This window comes from Schistocerca piceifrons, chromosome 10 (genome assembly GCF_021461385.2).
Source record: "Schistocerca piceifrons isolate TAMUIC-IGC-003096 chromosome 10, iqSchPice1.1, whole genome shotgun sequence".
Taxonomy (NCBI): Eukaryota; Metazoa; Arthropoda; class Insecta; order Orthoptera; family Acrididae; genus Schistocerca; species Schistocerca piceifrons.
The window spans coordinates 52,190,599-52,211,758 of NC_060147.1; the positions used below are offsets into that span (position 1 = coordinate 52,190,599).

The following is a 21,160-nucleotide window of genomic DNA, read 5'->3' on the forward strand; positions in this document are numbered from 1 at the left end:
AGCTTTATGTGGGTTCCTGGCCATGTCGGTATCCCTGGGAACGAAGTTGCAGATGCCGCGGCCAAGGCTGCGGTCCTCCAGCCTCGGACAGCTTCTTGTTGTAGCAGGGTCATTTGTCGGCGCATTTTATCGCTGTGGCATGCCGATTGGGCTGCACTTACGGACAACAAGCTTAGGGCCTCGAAACCTCTTCCCGCGGCTTGGCCGTCCTCCTCACGCCCTTCTCGGCGGGAGGAGGTCGTTTTAGCCCGGTTACGAATTGGACACTGCCGGTTCAGCCATCGCCATCTGCTGACGGCTGCGCCGGCGCCGTTCTGCCCATGTGGGCAATTGCTGACGGTCCGCCACATTTTAACGTCCTGTCCGGATTTTAACACACTGCGTCTTGATCTTGGCCTGCCATGTACTCTAGATGCCATTTTAGCGGATGACCCACGAGCAGCTGCTCGCGTTCTTCGTTTTATCAACTTGACAAACCTCTCTAAGGACATTTGATTACGCTGTTTTTTTAATCCTATGCCTGTCAGTCTGTCTTTTATCGTGTTTTCCCTTTTAGTTGCTGTTTTAAACTTGTGCCTCGCGGTGCATTCCTAACGTAGTCTGGGCGCTAATTACCATTGAAGTTGTGCGCCCTAAAACCACAAAAAAAACCACCCAACGAGCTCTTCAGGTACTTCATGCTCTCGTAGAGCAAGCCACATTAACTCGTGTGGCACTCGGTCAAAGGCCTTTTCGAGGTCGAGAAAGTTAAAGTGTAGATGTTTTGACTTCTCACGGCGCTTTTCGATAAGCAGGCGAGCAGCATGGATAGCATCTGTCGTCGCACAGGCCTTCAGGAATCCACGTTGATTCATGGACGGAGAGAGTATGTCGGATCCTTTTATCGGTGATGCGCTCGAATACAAAAGGCGTATTAGGCAGTAGTTGTTCGACTTCCCTTCTGCTTCCAAATTGGAACTGTTATGCTACGTGTCCAGTCAGCTGGAATCTTCCCCTCCTCAACGATCTTATTAAAGTAATCCGTCAACCATTCGGCTTAGTCCCAGTGTTTTGATTTCCAGATGTCTGCAGGAAGATCATCTGGCCGCCTTGCCTTTCCATTTTTCATAATGCTTAGACTTCATCCTTGGTGACCGGTGCAATGGGTCCATCTACTGGAGTTAACACTGGAACTGGAGAATGTGGAAACTCCTCATTGCAGACTTCCTCAAAGTATTTCCTCCATCGCTCTGCTACTTTCTTGCTGTTGATGATAAGTTTGCCTTCTTCATCATTGTTTCCACAGAATTTTTCAATGTCTGCAGCTTGTTTATTGCGCTGCTTCGCCAGTCGATAAATTTCTCGTTCTCCGGTAGGAGTTTCTAGTTTATGGGAGACTTGGCTGAAGTGGGCTGATTTGGCTGCCGCAACTGCCTTCTTTGCTGCATTCCTAGCTTCTCGGTAATCCTTCCAGTTTTCATCTGTCTTACAGGCGAGCAACTTTTGGTATAGCTGCTTTTTAAAGTGTACAACCTTCTTCACCTCCTGTCCAGTCGATTTTACGTCGGCCTTGTTTTGTGGTGCCTAATTTTTCGTGAGCCGCTGTTATGACACGGTCTTTCAGGGCATCCCATGTTGTTCCTACGTCAGTAATAGGGGTAAGAGTGATGGATGAAATAATGTCTCTTTCTGCTTCTCTGAGTCGCAACCATTTAGTACGCACTGGGCCGTTGCATTCTCTCTTCCTTTGATTTGGAGGTTTGATGCGCAATTTGACAACTAGCGGGCGGTGTTGTGTGGCAACAGTTTCGTATGGAATAGTTTTTGCATCCTAAACGAAGTTTAGGTCGCGTCGCCGTACAAGACTGAAGTCTATCTGGCTAATGTTGTTACCACTGTAGTAATTCCAAAGGTGGGACATCCTCTTCTTGAAGTAGGTGTTCGTGATGATAAGTTCGTGTGTTTCTGCAAAGTTCAATATGCTCTCCCCATCTACATTTCTATGTCCAGCCCCATTACTACCACGGCATCGGTATCCATTTGAACCAACATGACCATTGAGAGCACAAGATGCGACGAGAGTATCTTCAGGTGGCACTTCTAAGATATCATCTTTCGTCTTTTGCGTGCAGCCTGTTTGCGGAGCGTTACACGAGAATATATGGATGTTCCTCTCGTCCATAGCCAAGACAACTTTCATCAAACGCTCGTCAGATCGCACTACTACTGCAACAGAGTCCATAAATTTCCAGCTAACAATTATCCCAACTCCAGTGACTGATTCTGGGCTGCCATTATAGATGATTTTATATCCATCACCGGTATCTCGTGATTTTGCTCCGCTCCACCTGGTTTCCTTCACTGTGTAGACGTCAATTTTACGCAAGCATTAGCTGCCGCTACTTCACGTGTTTAGGTGTGGTGTTGGGTGTTTCTGTACCTTGAGCGTCGCTTGCGTCAGCAAAAGGGACTGATGACCCCTTAGTTTGGTTTATTTATAACCCAAACAAACCAACCAACCAACCAACTTCACGTGTTCTTCCTGTCATAGAGCCGACATTAAGAGTGGCAAATTTTGTTGCTAGAGCTCGTTTGTTTCGCCGACCTCGCTCTGAAAAAGTCGGTAACCCTTGCTCATTTCTCCCGCCATTCGAGCCTGGATATCGCGCGTCGCCTGTGGGGGGGGGGGGGGGGCTTTTCCATTCCTTTATACACATATCAAAAAAAGTTCTGCACCATCCTGGTTTCCACAACTGTTCAGAGATATCACTAAAACCACTCAAAGATGTAAGCTACCATGCATGAGCAGCACCTATTAGACTGAGGGAGTCCGACAGCCAATCAGTTCGTCATTCCACCAGGAAGGAGGTACACGGCTCGTGTTGCCAATAGTTCAACCATCCCTAGACAGTCAATACCGCGGTTCGATCGTCTCTGCATTGTTACTTTCTGCGAGGAAGGGCTCTCAACAAGGGAAGTGTCCAGGCACGTCCGATTGAACCAAAGCGATGTTGTTCGGACATGGAGGAGATACAGAGAGACAGGTACTGTCGATGACATGCCTCGCTCACGCTGCCCAAGGAATGACCGCTACCTACGGATTATGGCTCAGAGGAATCCTGGCAGCAACGCCGCCGTCTTGAATAATGCTTTACCTGGAGCCACAAGACGTCATGATACGACTCAAACTGTGTGCAATAGGCTACGTGATGCACAACTTCACTCTCGATATCAATGGCGAGGTGAATCTTTGCAACCACGACACCATGCAGCACGGTACAATGGGGCCCATCAACATGCCGAATGGACCGCTCAGGATTGACATCACGTTCTCTTCACCGGAGAGTGTCGCATATGTTTTCAACCAGACAATAGTCGGAGACGTGTTTGGAGGCAACCCGGTCAGGCTCGACGCCTAGACACACTGTCCAGCGAATGCAGCAAGGTGGAGGTTCCACGCTGTTTTGGGGTGGTATTATGTGGGGCCGAAGTATGCTTCTGGTGGTCATGGAAGCCGCCGTATTGGCTGCACGATACGTGAATGCCATCCTCCGACCGATAGTGCAACCATATCGGCAGCATATTGGCGAGGCATTAGTCTTCATGGACAATTCGCGCCCCCATCTTGCACATCTTGTGAATGACTTCCTTCAGGATGACGACATCGCTCAACTAGTGGCCAGCACGTTCTCCAGACATGAGCTCTATTGAACATGTCTGGGATAGTTTGAAAAGACCTGTTTATGGATGACGTGACCCACCACCCACTCTGAGGGATCTACGCCAAATTGCCGTTGAGGAGTGGGACAATCCCCTGGACCAACAGTGCCTTGTGGATAGAATGCCCCGACGAATACAGGCACGCATCAATGCAAGAGGACGTGCTACTGGGTATTAGAGGTACTGGATCAACACCTCGGATGGTCTCGCTGTATAGTGGTACAACATGCTATGTGTGGCTTTCATGAGCAATAAAAACGGTGGGAATGATGATTATGTTGATATCTATTCCAGTTTCCTGTACAGGTTCCGGTACTCTCGGAACCGACGTGATGCAAAACTCGACATTGAGCTACAATGATGTGACGGAAGTGTATCGGCCGGCTTGTTACGAGGGTCTGTCACCGATCCACAGTTTTAAGCTGTGGACGTAGTCCTTGATGAGCCAACATCCGACTGCAGGACGGCAGTTTTCCTGTTAGTCCGCGGGAGGTATTTCATTTCCCTCCTACCACCTCTATCTGGGAGACATGCCCCTATCCGCCACCTGGGGACACGCCCTCTAGGGGTACAGGCTCCACCGCTATCGCTATCAGCAAATCACTCTAGGCAAGAGATTAAGCGAATTGAGACTCCAATTTGCCGCCAGCATCATACCCTCCCATAAAAAAAACCAACTAACTTTAAAATAGTCAGGGACTTTCGCATAATTCTTAGCCTGCACATACACGCTGCTCAGCTAAGCCGTTCACCTAAAATATTTCCGGAACTGTTTAAGACACCGTAATTCTTTTTTCGCCAAGATGTGACAGATGTCACCAAACGACATATAGTCTGTTTTCGTAGCTACCAACTTCGCTTCTTAAAATGGAATTATGGTAAGCCGGCCGGAGTGGCCGAGCGGTTCTAGGCGCTACAGTCTGGAACCGCGCGACCTCTACGGTCGCAGGTTCGAATCCTGCCTCGGGCATGGATGTCTGTGATGTCCTTAGGTTAGTTAGGTTTAAGTAGTTCTTAGTTCTAGGGGACTGATGACCTCAGAAGTTAAGTCCCATAGTGCTCAGAGCCAATTATGGTAATTTCCGCTGCTAGTCTAAAAGGGATGAATCCAACGGCGTTTCACTCTGCAAATCCGATTACAGATGTCGGAGTAATTACAATATTTAGAACTTCGGACAGCAGCAGAAATAACGATAGCTCCAACTGAAAAAGGCGAAGTTGACAGGGATATCTCGGTAATTAATATAGGTATGAAAGACTATACGTCATTTAGTAAGGATGAAAACAGAATTACTTTGTGTTAAATGGTTTAGGAAATTTCTGATCCGAACAGCTTAGCTGAATCGCCGTGTAAGGTACAATTATGTACTGTCGTCGATAGCTTCTGTACCATGCGATACCTGCTTGTCCTCTCCGTATTTTTCCAGTGCCATTCCAAAAACAAATTTTCACCCATTCGGCGAATAGTCGTTGTCAGGCGACAACCACGTAGTGTTTAAAACTTTGAACATAGCTGCTAATGTTCAGTGACCGTGTCAGAATTATATTACAACAAATAAGTCCTCGGTGACGCTACCATGAGCGTCGTCTTCAGAATTAGACTAACTGTTCTAAAACACATTAGGTATATAATACATTAGTAAAATTAAAGTTTGTACTGACTGGAAAAGATGCAGTACTTAAGGCACATATTAAAAAACATCTAAGCCGGAAAGGCGACGTCATGAATAGTTGTGAGATGGCGAGCCGCTAAGGGCTGCTCGTACTGTGAACAAGGTTTGCAACAAGAGAGGGCTTATTTGTTCTAATATAACACATAGAGTTTAATTTATATCTATTGCCAGTTATTGTATAAACAGAAGGTACTGTCGCAAACTCGTTTATCTGTTCTGTTCTTTGTCTTTATGTTCTTCAATAACATAAATGAATTGTGATTCTTGTCTGTTACGGTAACTGTTATCAGCTACTGTGTCGTTTGTATATACTTGCCGAGTTTGTTTCAATCAGTTGCACCACTTACGTAACGTGAGCTGTTAGCGTGGTAAATTCACCAAAAGGCAATAAATAACCGTTTAACTTTTGTACGCACACAACGTGCGAAACATATAAGCAACAACGTCTGCTTAATGTAGCACTCAAAAAGCTATGTCTACATTCAGTGCGTAGAACGAACACGGAGTGTCATACGGAACTGAATACGTAGTGGAATGTTAGTAGACGGTAATATGCTGTAATAGAGAAGCGGGATTATGAGTAGTGCTTGTTTGCTTAGCTGCTGGTGCACTCACATTTCTGTCTCTCTCGGGTCTGCTGATGTTCATAGCGTTGCAGACAGAAACCGGCGTGGCCATATGAAACTCTGCAGGGCGGCGCATAAAAGCCGTAGGTTGCCGGCTAATGGGACGCTGTGCAGCCGACAAATGTTTGAGTCTGTCCGCAGTCAACATAGCGCTGACGCAAACAACCGCTGCTGCTTCTCGCGAATCGTTCTATTTCAGTACTAATAGACCTCTTTCTCTCTCTCTCTCTCTCTCTCTCTCTCTCTCTCTCTCTCTCTCTCTCTCTCTGCCTGGCCGTCAGCTAGCTCTTAGACAGTTTTTTGAATCCTTCCCTGTATCGTCAGATACTACAATGGTGTGGAATAAAGGACTGTTCTCACAGGCAGCTTAAGATGAAATGGAAATGAGCGTTTGGCGTCATTGGCCGGGAGGCCCCTTGCGGGGCAGGTCTTATTACATTCGACGCCACATTGGGCGACCTGCGTGCCGGATGGGGATGAAATGATGATGAAGACAACACAACACCCAGTCTCTGAGCGGAGAAAATCCCCTACCCAGCCGGGAATCGAACCCCGGCAATGCGTCAGGCTGACCACTCAGCTATCGGGACGGACAGCTTAAGATAAACCGTTATCTACATGAGAACGGTAACATCAAGTATAAGATTAAACATAAGAGACAACCAAAAACAAGAGTTAAATGATCCATTAGATTTCGAGCGTGCAGCCGTAGTAACTCCATCTCTTCAACTGGTATTTGGGCCATTTTCGGTGATCTGATAGAACGCCGTTTCCACTTCCAGAAGCAGTCTTGGTACGAGTCTTTCCTGGATCGCACGAAGCGCCGTCTGCGAATTTTCTTTTATCTCGTTTATCGTTGCAAATCATCTTCGTTTCAACGGAGTTTCCAACATTGGAAATAAAAAGTCCGCCGGCGTGAGTACGAAGGAAGTGGCAGCACAGTGATTTCGGTTTTTGTGGAATAGTCACGCACCAACAGAAATGGACGTGCGGGTGCGTTATCGTGATGCAAAAGCCATGAATTGTCTCGCCACATTTCAGGCCGTCTCCTTCTCACATTTTATCGCAGGCATCGCAACACGTCCCGATAGTACCGTCGATGAACAGTTTGTCCCTGTCGCTATCGACAGGGGATCTCAAGTTGATTCCGTATTTCTAGATTTCCGGAAAGCTTTTGACACCGTTCCTCACAAGTGACTTCTAATCAAGCTGCGGGCCTATGGGGTATCGTCTCAGTTGTGCAACTGGATTCGTGATTTCCTGTCAGGAAGGTCGCAGTTCGTAGTAATAGACAGCAAATCATCGAGTAAAACTGAAGTGATATCAGGTGTTCCCCAGGGAAGTGTCCTGGGACCTCCGCTGTTCCTGATCTATATAAATGACCTGGGTGTCAATCTGAGCAGTTCTCTTAGGTTGTTCGCAGATGATGCTGTAATTTACCGTCTAGTAAGCTCATCCGAAGACCAGTATCAGTTTCTAAGCGATTTAGAAGATTGCTGTATGGTGTGGCAGGTGGCAGTCCACGCTAAATAACGAAAAGTGCGAGGTGATCCACATGAGTTCCAAAAGAAATCCGTTGGAATTCGATTACTCGATAAATAGTACAATTCTCAAGGCTGTCAATTCAACTAAGTACCTGGGTATTAAAATTACAAACAACTTCAGTTGGAAAGGCCACATAGATAATATTGTGGGGAAGGCGAGCCAAAGGTTGCGTTTCATTGCAGGACACTTAGAAGATGCAACAAGTTCACTAAAGAGACAGCTTACACTACACTCGTTCGTCCTCTGTTAGAATATTGCTGCGCGGTGTGGGATCCTTCATAGGTGGGATTGACGGAGGACATCGAAAGGGTGCAAAAAAGGGCAGCTCGTTTTGTATTATCACGTAATAGGGGAGAGAGTGTGGCAGATATGATACGCGAATTGGGATGGAAGTCATTACAGCAAAGACGTTTTTCGTCGCGGCGAGATCTATTTACGAAATTTCAGTCACCAACTTTCTCTCCCGAATGCGAAAATATTTTATTGAGCCCAACCTACATAGGTAGGAATGATCATCAAAATAAAATAAGAGAAATCGGAGCTCGAACAGAAAGGTTTAGGTGTTCGTTTTTCCCGCGCGCTGTTCGGGAGTGGAATGGTAGAGAGGATAGTATGATTGTGGTTCGATGAACCCTCTGCCAAGCACTTAAATGTGAATTGCAGAGTAGTCATGTAGATGTAGAATTCATAATGAAGTAATTCGCCAAAGTCAAACAAAACAATGACATTTGACCTGAACTTACGAGCTTTTTTACTCTTTATTTAGAGAATTATCCATAACATCGGGTACAGCTTAGGCACTCACCACAGTATGGCTTCTGCATCATTTTGTGTGTTTCTGTAAAGGTTTTCTTGAGTTTCACGCAAAATTTAATGCAGAAGTGTTGCTCCTCTAACTATACAATCTCGAAATTCGCAAGCTGTGCGACACAACGTTTTACTCAATACGGCACTGAACAGTCATTAACAGGTATGCAACAATGCAACTTCAGGCAGTTACACAGAAACACACGCGTGTGCAGGGATACTAACCGCATTTCGCGACAACACACCATTGGCGCGAAATTACGAATGTTACGGAATTTTTTGGACAGACGTCTTATGAAGCCAACCCCTTCGGTCAGACGCTCGACCAGTGCTAGGATATCGATGCATTAACAAAAGCTGCGCTGTAGCGACGGCTTTGCGGACAGTTGAAAGAAAACGCCGGATTTCCTACTTTGTAAAGTGCGCGTTGCGTAAAACTGCTAAGACACATACTGGGGAAAATGAGGTCGGTTGGACTTCCCCATCACTCGAGAATTTGAACGCAGGTTCAGCCAGTGTGGAATACCACGAACCGTGACTCTTTTCAGGTAACACGAGATCGAGCACGCCAAACCATTGTCAGAACTATCCTCGAAATTGTTTCCTACGAACTTTGTATATGTTCCATAGTTTACAGCTCTTATGATGTACGAGGGTTGTCCAGAAAGTAAGTTCCGATCTGTCGCGAAATGGAAACCACTGGGAACAACCACTAAAGCTTTGCACAGATGTATTGGGGGGTGTCCGTAGTATGCGCGTCGATCGATCTTGTCTCGTCGCTCTTTTCAGTTCTGAGTGAACAGTGAGCACGTAAAGATGCGTGGGGAATAGCGTCTCCCGCCAAGTACGAGGGCCTGTTTAGAGATTTCGCCTGTGTCATGCAGCCCACATAACACAACTGTCGAGCAGTTCCTTCCTCATACCAATTCTCGGCCGCACACTGCAGGGGCAATGAAGACGCTCCTGCAGCGTTTCCGATGAGAAGTTTTTGATTACCCACAATACATTCCGTAATTGGCTCCCCCCTGAGTCCCATCTCTGTTCACAAGAACCGCTGACTATGAAGACAAAATATTTCCACAGACAACGAGCTGCTGACCAGTGCAGATAACTGGCAGAAACCACAGACGGCTGCTTTCTATGACGAGGATATTGCAAAGTTGATACAACATTACGACAAAACTTGAGGTTGGAGCGGCGACTATATAGAGAAGCAGGTGGAAAGCGTGCCTAACTGTTGGAAATAAAACGTTTCTGGTTTTCACTGTGTTTTCCATTTCGCGACCCATCGAACTTACTTTCTGATCAACCCTCGTATTTAAATAGTGAAGGGATGAAAGTATGTTTTGAAAAGTTTCATACCTTTCTGCCCTCAGTTTTTGATTTGTTAAGGTGAAATCGTAACTGTCATGGATACTAACAATATTAGGTAGGCTTCAGACATGAAATTTTACATATGAAAACCCAAGTGACAACTTGTGAGAAGTTATTTTCCGAATTATTGTACAGAGTTTTCGGAGATTCCTCTTACAAACTTCTAGGACCTGTAGAGAGGACTGAGTACATAATGTTTTGGATGGGGACCCATATCTGGAAAAGTACCGTTTCTGTTCTAAGACGGTTTAACTCGTCCCCTTTTGTTTGAGGAATTTAATAGGCGTGACAGTACAATACGAGGGTTGTCCAGAAAGTAAGTTCCAATCGGTCGTGAAGTGGACACCACAGTGAAAAGCCGATGAAGCTTTGCACATGTGTTGGGTAGTGTCCCTAGTATGCCCGTCGATCGTATCACGACGCTCTTTCCGGTTGTGAGCGCAGTGTGAGCGAGTAAAAGTGCCTAGAACAACGATGTCTCGCCAAGTAGGAGGGCCCACCGAGAGGCTTCGCCTTGATGAATGCAGCCCACCTAACACAACTGCCACGCACTTCCTTCTTCGTGGTAATTCTCAGAAGCGCTCTGCAGGGGCAGTGAGGACTCTCTTGCAGCCTTTTCGATGGGAAGTGTTCGATCAGCCACAACACAGCCTTAATTGGCTCGTCCTGAGTATCATCTCTGTTCACATGAAACGCCGGATGCGAAGACAACACTTGGCCGCAGGCTACGCGCTATAGACCAGTGTAGAGAATTATCGGAAAGCACAGGCGGCTGCCTTCTACGACGATGGTGTTGGAAATTTGCTATAACGCTCCGACAAATGTCTAAGTCGACATTTAGCGACCGATCGGAACTTACTTTCTGGACAACCCTCGTAAATAGCTAACAATTCGAAAGGAAACATAGCGAAGCATCCATTTATCACTTAACCATTACGTGTTTACATTATTCCAAAGCATAAAAGAACTCAACATACTGTAAGTACAGAAGTGTACTGTTGTACTACAACAACGGTTGCCGGCCGGGGTGGCCGAGCGGTACTAGGCGCTACAGTCTGGAACCGCGCGACCGCTACAGTCGCAGGTTCGAATCCTGCCTCGGGCATGGACGTGTGTGATGTCCTTAGGTTAGTTATGTTTAAGTAGTTCTAAGTTCTAGGGGACGGATGACCTTAGATGTTAAATCCCATAGTGCTCAGAGCCATTTGAACAACAGCGATTCGACGTGGTGACCACCAGCGTTGTTACCGACATTGTACGTATGAAGCGTGCTCTGGTATACTCTCTCCATTCCAACTGGTGTTTCTTCAGTTTGTAGTGCAGCGGCCAGAGCGAGTGCCAGCATATCTTCCTCTGTCTCTACAAGAGTCCCGTGAAGTAAACTTTGCATACGACCCCACAAGAAGTAATCAATAGGAATTAAACCAAGCGATCGCGGCTGCTGCGTTGTTGATCACTTCGGGCTATCAATCTGTAACCATATCACCTATTGGGATGTCTCCGAACTGCACGTGAGAAATGAGGTGGTGCACCATCGTGCTGAAACCGCGTTTCCTGTCGGACATTCAGTGGCACAGCTGCACGTCACCCTGTCTCCCCCATTGCATACCAGGACAAGCAACTATGAGACTTCTCTCTTTCCCTAAGCAGGCGTGGTTGCGTTACACATCTGAACTACAACTGTCCTAGAGCGGAAACGGTACGTTTTCTGACATGGGTTCCTGTTCGAAATATTACGTACTCTTTCCACTCTACAAGTCGTAGGGGGTTCGTAACGGGAATTTCCGAACAACCTGTATATGCCCCATAGCTTATAGATTTTGTGATGTACTTCAGAACTGAAGGTGAAGAAGATAAGTTTTGTCAAGTTTCATGCCTGTGTTTTTTGATTTAAGGTGAAATAGTAACTTTCATGGATGCTGATTATATTAGATAGGCTGGAGATCCGAAATTTTACATACCAAAACCCAAATGCCAACTTGTGATCAACTACTTTGCGAATTATCGTATATTTTGTGTTTTATTTCTTTGGGTAGCTTAATACATAGTTACGCGAGGGAAATTGTTAGGGAAAACACTTTACCAAAACGTCAATACGCACCTGATGAAACAGAGACACTACTTAAAAGTTGCAACCCAACATACCAGCCACGTTTCATGCTGCTGTAAGAAATCAAAGGCACTTGCACTGAAAACGCGTACTTAAGAGATGTTCTCCACTTGATGGTGGTATAACCGACGATACGCGTACCTGGATGAAATAAAGACCCTGTGAATATAGACAAAGAGAAAAAAGCAGATTTTATGGTGTGCCCGAAGTGTGTACTTTACAATTGTGCTACTTGGCACAGCTTCAGAATATGTTATTAATTTGGTGTTGCAGTATCACGACTAAAATTTAGTAGTTGATGAACTGGGTATTTGATATCAACTGTGAAAATTTATTATTTTCTGCCGGGGTACGCGGACGTGGTGCTGACGAATTAAGTCAGTACGAGTAGAGCATGTACTTAGGCCCCGGAGGTCTTCTTTTCTGAAATTTAAAAATTTAATTGCCTGATAATGACATTTGGTTGATAAATGGTGTCATTTGCAAGTGTTCGTAAAGTATGGCATCATGAGGACTGCGACTTCTGATAAATATAAATGAAAAGAATGAAATTTTCACTCAGCACTGGATTATATGCAGATGTGAACCTTCCTTTCACGGTCAAGTGCTCTAAAGTCCCACGTTAGTCTCGGTCCAGCACACTAGTTTTAATCTGGCAGGAAGTTTTAAATGAAGCGCTTTACTCCATCAGTCACTTTCCCATTTAATTTTATTTTTTCACGGGACTTTTGCACCCAAAGAATTAAATCAAAGGAAGAACTTCAGACGTTAATTTACATATTAAAAGTTAATAAAATGTATGTATAAAAATGTGTTGACATCTGAGGTGTCAGAAGATAAGGTCACCTTATAATGTTTTCTTTAACGTTTTTGCTCCTGCTATCGTAGATTTGTTTCGCTATTTGGGCAGCAAAATAATTCATGTTGGTCGAAGTAGAGAGGATATATGATGCAGATTGGCAATAACAAGCGAAAAATTGTTTCTGAAGAAGAGAAATTTGTTAACATCGAATGTAAATTTGTTAGGAAGTCTTTTCTGAAGGTATTTGCCTAGAGCGTAGCCTTATACGGCAGTGAAACTTGGATAGTAGGCAGTTAAGACACGAAGAGAATAGAAGCTTTTGAAATGTGGTAGTACAGAGGAATGCTGGAGATTATGAAGCTCGAGTAACTAACCAACTGAATAGAACTGGGGAAAAAATTCTGGTACTACTTGACTAAAAGAACGCATCAGTTAAGACACCCAGAGGTATCAAGGAATTATCAGTTTGATAATGGACGTAAATGTGGGTGTGTAAAACTTGTAAAGAGATACCAAGACACTAACGCAGTAAGCAGGTACAAATGCACGTAGGTTACGTAAAGATGAAGAGGCTTGCACAGGATATGCTAATATAGAGTCTTGCATCAAACCAGTCTTCAAAATGAAGAGCTCAAGAACACAATATAATGTTACCTGTCAGTTTTTGCTGTTAATTTTTATACTCCCATCTCATATATTTCGATTTTTTGTAATAAAGATTGTCTTTTATAACCTCGCTTTTACCCTTTAGGCACCAAACTGCACGGCAGACAGCACTCACAACACAAGTAATTTTGGCACTGACGTGTGGAAAAAAAAAAACCACCATTCGCGACAAGCAGGTCTCAGTACAGGTATAATATATCACGGACGTTGCAATACACTCACTTGCCTCAAGTACGCGGTTGAGACAATATTGTGTATGAAACAACAGTTTTTTGGTTTAGGGCGCAAAAACAACTGAGGTCATACGCGCTCAAGTCAAAACTATAGAACACGAAGACGCAGAGTAGTTAAAAAACGACTATAGGTCAGTCCCAATTGACATCAAAGAAGACAGCTAAAAACAGGGACATGGAGAAAGGGCTAAAAGAGACACCAAACAGAAGCTAAAAATTAAATGGCGTTCGCCGTATTGCTTTGGCGGATAAAAAGTAAAACGCAGTCGACAGCCCGAGCGTTATTTGTTTTTATTTTCCTTTCAGTTTTATCTGGGTAAGTTTTATTTCCCATGTGATTATCCTTTATCGTATTATGTCAAGTCTGCATCTTTATTTAGAATTTCATGTGGATATTTTCTTTTATGAGTATGTATATTTCCAGTTATTCGAGGATGTTCATACTAAGTCTCTTCGGTGTTGTTTGTAAATGAAAGCTCCACTGTCACTATTTCTGGTGTTTGTGTAAAATTTCGTCGTTTGGCCAATACAGAAATTGTTGCTGTTGTCACAGGTGATTCTGTATATTCCAGAAGTCGCATATTCTGAGATTTTGGTTATGCTTGAAAGTAATTTCGTGCCGGCCGTGGTGGCCGAGCGGTTCTAGGCGCTTCAGTCCGGAACCACGCAGCTGCTACGGTTGCAGGTTCGAATACTGCCTCGGGCATGGATGTGTGTGATGTCCTTAGGTTAGTCAGGTTTATGTAGTCCTAAGTATAGCGGACTGATGACCTCAGATATTGTCACATAGTGCTCAAGGCCATTTGAACCATTTGAGTAATTTCGTTATGAGATGCATTATGGTCGTCCAACCAGAGGTAAGCACCAGTGGAAATATAAACATAAAACTGCCACGAATTGCTTACAGATAATTTTACCAATGTTTTTTTCGTAGCATAGACTCTCTGTTCCGTCGGTTGTTGGTCTTTTGCACGTTATGAATGACACACAACACTGGCCTAATATTGTGCAGCATTATAAAATATTACATCAGTGTTGTGTGTGTTTCTTTGGAAATAATTTTCACAAGTCACTTGATAATGGCAGTTATGCCGAAGCCGGCGTCTCGTGTAAAATATTAAATATATTATCTTATTGCGGCTATTTTTGGAGCGTTAATTTTCATACGCTTAATAAACGTTATTTCTCATTTTGTTGCCACATTTTTGTAGTAAAGCCGCCCCTGTCAGACAGGTGTTTAGTAATCGTAGTGTGTAACAGCCGTCACTAAGGAATTACAGCATGGAAACGCTTGTCTGCTGCGGCGGATATTTGGCCTGAATTAACAATAGTTCAGTTACTACATTCACAACAGACAAAGTCGCTCTTGCAGGAGGAACTGAAGAAGACCGCGTGGAAGTGCGGAGCGTGTGTACGTCCGGGCAGTGCATTCAGAGGCGGCTGACGGACGCGGAAACAAACACGCCGTCAGCTCGGCCGTCTGTACGCCTTCACTACCTAGCGAACACGTGCTGGCCAGGTGAACGCAGTGTTTGCGAAAACACCGCGCGTGGCGTGTGCCGCGGCGCAGATTTGCCACGTGGACACCTACACCGTGAGGAAATAACAGTACGTGGGAGACCAGGAAATCACTGGTCGCTTGCTACATGTGGACTGTTCCCCTTTCGTGTTTCGAGACGAGGTGGTGAACTGAAGGACTTCAATGAAATTGTTGTGTACGTAGTCGGGCGTACACAACTTTCCCACTTCAGCGCGCCCCGCTAAGCACAACAGCGCAGGCGCAGCGCTCGTCCGTCTCTGCACTACGAGATGGCGCTGCCTTAGAGACGGACCAAATTCTGCTTCCGCCGATCCGTGTATTAATATGTAATGCAGCCAATGAGATTGCTGCTAACGTAGAACCTTTTCTCCTTGCGGATCACACTCGCGCAGTGATACCTCAACGGGCGAGGTATTATAACGAGTGCCCGCATCTCGTGGTCGTGCGGTAGCGTTCTCGCTTCCCACGCCCGGGTTCCCGGGTTCGATTCCCGGCGGGGTCAGGGATTTTCTCTGCCTCGTGATGGCTGGGTGTTGTGTGATGTCCTTAGGTTAGTTAGGTTTAAGTAGTTCTAAGTTCTAGGGGACTGATGACCATAGATGTTAAGTCCCATAGTGCTCAGAGCCATATTATAACGAGTGTAGAGACCTCCGATTAGTCAGTCTGCGTTTGTCTGCACCAGTCTATAGTCAAGATTATCATATTCCTGTACATAGCCATGAAGATAAATGTATAGACACTTTTGTCAAGTATCAGAGATATGTGAGAATAAGATTAACGTACCAAGACCAAAGGAACTTCATATTGTCAATTGTAAATAACATCCAGAATCAAGTTGAGTAATTTTTATGCTTCCAGAATGAGATTTTCACTCTGCAGCGGAGTGTGCGCTGATATGAAACTTCCTGGCAGATTAAAACTGTGTGCCCGACCGAGACTCGAACTCGGGACCTTTGCCTTTCGCGGGCAAGTGCTCTACCAACTGAGCTACCGAAGCACGACTCACGCCCGGTACTCACAGCTTTACTTCTGCCAGTACCTCGTCTCCTACCTTCCAAACTTTACAGAAGCTCTCCTGCGAACCTTGCAGAACTAGCACTCCTGAAAGAAAGGGTATTGCGGAGACATGGCTTAGCCACAGCCTGGGGGATGTTTCTCATTCTGGAAACATCCCCCAGGCTGTGGCTAAGCCATGTCTCCGCAATATCCTTTCTTTCAGGAGTGCTAGTTCTGCAAGTTTCGCAGGAGAGCTTCTGTAAAGTTTGGAAGGTAGGAGACGAGGTACTGGCAGAAGTAAAGCTGTGAGTACCGGGCGTGAGTCGTGCTTCGGTAGCTCAGTTGGTAGAGCACTTGCCCGCGAAAGGCAAAGGTCCCGAGTTCGAGTCTCGGTCGGGCACACAGTTTTAATCTGCCAGTTTTTATGCTTGTTATTATTTTAATAATTGTGTGTGAAAATTAATCAAGTTCTGTTTAAAGTTGGTCACCGTCAATCTGCTACTCCAAGCGTGCAAGTGGCATTTCTATCGTCTGACCTAACGGCAGAAGATAAACACGCCACGATAAGACGAGACATATAGCTGGCACTCGCCTACTTCGTTAGAGCGACAAGTCAAATGATGTGTGTACCGAAGGTCTTACAGTATGCACACCACAGAAATATAAAGGTAATTTATTCCCTCGGAAATTGAGTGTATGGTGTCAGGCTAAACATTCCACCTCCGCTTTCTGGTCGTGAAAGCTGATGAGTTGCCGTGCCGCCCTTTGCCGGTGGCCTCATCTGGATGCAGTACAGGAGGTCGTGGGGTCGGCACACCAGTCTTGCAGGGGTTGTGAACTTCATCTCCTCGCAGTTCTCACACCACGGAAAAACCTCATGCAGTATCGAAAATTGGGGCCGAGTCGAAGTCTCCAGTATACGCTCCTGGATGATTAAGAGTTGTTAGGTGAGGATTCGTCGGTTCTAGATTTTTTAAAAAATGTATGACCACCACAAAACTATTAAAATCTTTGTTCTGCAGCTAGTTTGGACAGTATCTCATCTTACGGCACCATTTATATTTTTGAAATATTGGAACGATATAACATTTATTAAAATTGTGTGTTTTAGTGCTGTGAAAGAAAGTTAGTATGCGGCTATGGCACGACATGAAAGCTAGTTGAATTAGGTAAGGCAATATATTGAAGAGAGTAATGGCGAAAGAATAATGCTGAAATGTGCAATGGACTGTCAGCGAGCCGTGGTCGGCTCGCGTCGATGCTGTTTTTCCTTTCGAGCATTTTGTCACCATCGAGGGGCGTCTTATTCCTCCCTCGGTTACTATCTGAACGAGTTGCTCACTTGCCTCCGTCAGTGGCAGCAGCAGCGTTTATCGATACTGGTACCGCTGTAACTTCTTTGGTGTGGCAGTTATATTTCCGTGTCATGGTGTGTGTGGAAGTTTGTCGGTTGCGGCGGAGCAGCTAGGAAGTCTCTGCAGCGTGTGATCGGGCTGGAGCCGCTGGCGGCGTGCACACGCGGTCGGAGTTCTGTGGCAGTAGCTGCGAGAACTGCCAAGTTTGTCGCCCACTGCACCTGCATACTGGAGTTGAGCAACCAGTGAACCTGTCATGAAAGCTCAACCGTTGTCACATCTCTTCGCTGATTGCTGGTTGTTGCATGTTGCATCCTGAGCTGTCCCCGCAAGCAGCAACGTGTTGGTGTGTTGGAGTCGGCGAAATTTTGCAGCCGTCTCCCTGAATGGTGTTTAACCTTTGAAATGATTATAATTTATTAGTAAAGTGCGCCAGCGGTATCTTCTGCCTTGTGGCCGTTAACGTTCCGGTTACCTGTCCTGGTCGTTAGCGTAGTTTTGCGGCAGGGTGTCTTCCCCGCCGTGTTAATGCTGTCCAGCATGGCGTGTAGTTAGACAGCTTGGTCTTGTTCTCCTTTTCTCTTTGTTTATTGTGCCTTATACGCCAGTTATTAAGACATAATCCTGCTGCAATCCTCGTCTTCGCTGGTATTTTTGGTTGTCGTGCTGTTGGTTGGGTGGAAGGGACCTGATTAGGCGTTTGGTTGTTTCGTCAGCCGTCCATAGGTCGTGCTGCAACTAGATTGTTTAGTGTTACGCTTGGCTGTCTGTCTCACCTAAACTGTGGTTAGTTTCCTCCCCAGGCCGACCCTTGCAACACTTCTGAGCACCACTGTTTGTTGTTCGTGATTGTCGTTGTCATTTTATTTGGTCGCAGGTACTGTGTCAGGCCTTCAGCCGTGTATTAATATTGTCTTTTACGTTTAATATATGGTCTTCAGCCGAACTTCATAACAACTTTGAGATTAAGCCTTCAGCTGCGTTTCATTTAAAAACTTGTTGCTCAGCATTTATGCTTTGTGTTGCGTTTGTTTCAGAATCAGTGGCTTTATGTGTAAATCCTTGTCTCTAAGGTTTTTCTTTAGTTATCTTGAATTCTTCAAACGGCCTTCAGCCGTGTTCTGTAAATTTTTCTATTAGGTTGTCTTTAATTATTCTTGAGTAATTGTTTGGGCCTTCAGCCGACAACATACTTCAAGTTTTCTTAAGATGTTGTTCTGTTGTACAGTCTAAAGGCTTAGCTTTAAAGTCTCTTTTATTATGTAAAGAAATCTTTTTGGGGATTTCAGCCGAAGAATTAACTTGAATTTTCCTTAATATGGCTTTCAGCCGGAATTTGTAAATGCTTGGCCTTTAAAGAATTTCCTTAGCTGATCTGAAATAGATGTTGTAATTTTACTTAAGTAAGGCCTTCAGCCGTTACTCTAAATCCTGGTGTTTTAAAAGCAATCATTTAAACTTATTCTGGAGAAGTTACTTGGACCTCAGCCGTGAATTGATCTTTGTTGTTTTAAAGAGAAAACTGTGCATTGGTTTGTGGAATAAAGTTGTGTGGGTTCTTATGTAACTAACACTAATTGACCTTCGCCCCTTTCCACAACCTGATCCGCTCTGTCCTGCGAAACCACATTTCAGCAAGTTTGTGTACTTTGTCTAATACAAATAAGTATAAGGCGATTGACGGCTCTATGAAGAGCCTTCAGAATGTGAGTAGTGAATGTCTTCCCATACTTAAAGGAACGGTAGTAGAGCGTTGTCGGAAGGCAGTACATGTTTCAGGTTTCCTCCACAAGCAATTCTACACGGATCAGAGACGCATCACAGTGTGAAACTGAAATGACACGGCAACTGGAAATGTACGCAGGTCAGCAGGATTCTTGGGGTCAAAACGTCATAATTGCACACATTGCACCCACATTCACCGGCTAACTGCAACGAAATGATACCATCAATTTGACTGAAGCCGCACTGACGTGTATAAAGCCGAACAGCAGTGGAGGCGATCGAGCACAATTGACATTCTGTAGGCAATCGCAAAAATTAATTCGCAGCAGTCGCAGATTTTCCGACGATGAGGACGTTCACATAGCAGTTCTCGAACGGATTTGCGAACAAGGAGTGAATTTCTGTCGTCGTGGGAGTGAAGGATTGGTAGAAAGTTCCGATAGTTGTTTTCAGAGATTTTGTTTCTACGTTGAAAAACAGTGTCATGTGTGTCTGTGTCACTTTGACGTACACAACACTGTGTAGTTTATTTTTTGAATTCTCATGTGAGAGACAGGTACTCATCTTACATGATACGTATCTGTGATGTCTATACATCTGTGTACTAATTTTTAATATCTCTGCGCGTACCGTAATGAATAGTCTTGTTTAGGTACTGCAACTGAAATTAATTAAATACTTGCCGCCAAGGTAGTTTGCTTTACCTTCGTGTAATTTTATCCGTCAGTGTCTGCTGTTGTTGGGAATGCTGTAACTGAATGTTACTACTAATTCAGGCCAAACATCGACGATAGCAGAAAAGTGGTTTTACCGCAAAAGTACTGTAGATACGGCACATTGCACGCCGTAACTATCAACTTAGCCTGGCAGAACGGCAATACCATTTAAATGTGGCAGTGCAGTAAGGAATAATAAAAAATATTTATTACGAGTACGTCACAAAATGGTACTTAATTTGGGTAAAGTTTGATGTGTAGCACTTGATCTCCTAAATCTAATACGATAGAATGTAAATAACTTTTCTGTATTTTTGTAGTCTGTGATATGAATTGATAGGAATGGTCCAGAGACTCTTGATTGTCGTATTACTCTGACAACAGAGACTGCCTAGTTGAAATGTAGTCCTGTCGGAATTATACTGAGCTGGCTGCAGTACAGAACTAAACAGTGTAACTGCTTATTCGGAACTGTGTGTCCGTGGCTTGTCGTGTTTTGTGCCTGAACGTGGAAGAATTTTTGTCCACCGGTACAAAGGGGACGCAGTGTAGTCCACGGCTGGAAGGACACACTTTGCCGGTTGTCCACACTATCGACGGGTGTGTACGATGTTCTGAGGGATGTGGCGCAGAAGCAGAAACAGGTCTGGGTTTGTGAGCACCATTTGGAGGCGGCCTGGGCTTCGAAATGAGAAGCGGCATGTGAGTGGTTGTCTGTGTTGTCAGAGTCTCTTGTGGTATTTGTTGTGTACCCTTAAGCATGGTACCCCGCACCTACGAGGTGCGACTATAAAGTTATGACACTGATGTGAAAAAAATGTTGCTTATCGGTTTAGTCAAATTTAGTGTTGTCTCCTTCAAAGTAGTTCTCTCCTGATTGCAAACACTTTTTCCAGCCCTTCTGCCATTGATGGTAACATTTCTGGAACTCACCCTCTGTAATATCCTCAAAGACCCTCGTCATAGCTTTTGGACTTCTTGTGTTGTCCCTTGACCGCCGTTTCGACTATTGGAAATAGAAAAAAGTCGCACGAAGCGATATCTGGTGAATAAGGTGGTTGTGGTAGTACTGAAATTTGTTTTTGAGGTTAAAAATTGCTGCACTGACAGAGCAGTATGGGTGGCGCATTATCGTGATGCAGAATCCAATTATCAGCAAAGTTGGCACGGACACGAAGAACTCTTTTACGAAGTTTTTCTAAAATTTCTTTGTAGTAATATTGGTTAACTGTTTGTCCAGGAGGCACCCACTCTTTATGAAATCATAAATGGAATCAAATAAGCACACAAGCA

The 21,160-nt window shown here is 44.8% G+C and overlaps 1 protein-coding gene across 1 annotated transcript in view; it reads right to left on the bottom strand.

The window, feature by feature from the left end:
- Positions 1–1,113: 1,113 nt before the first annotated feature.
- The window catches only part of LOC124718683, a 118,046-nt gene continuing 97,999 nt past the window's right edge, over positions 1,114–21,160 (bottom strand). Inside the window, exon 2 of the mRNA XM_047244307.1 lies at positions 1,114–1,563. Coding sequence (XP_047100263.1) covers positions 1,114–1,563 — 450 coding nt within the window. The remainder of the gene's footprint in view (positions 1,564–21,160) is intronic.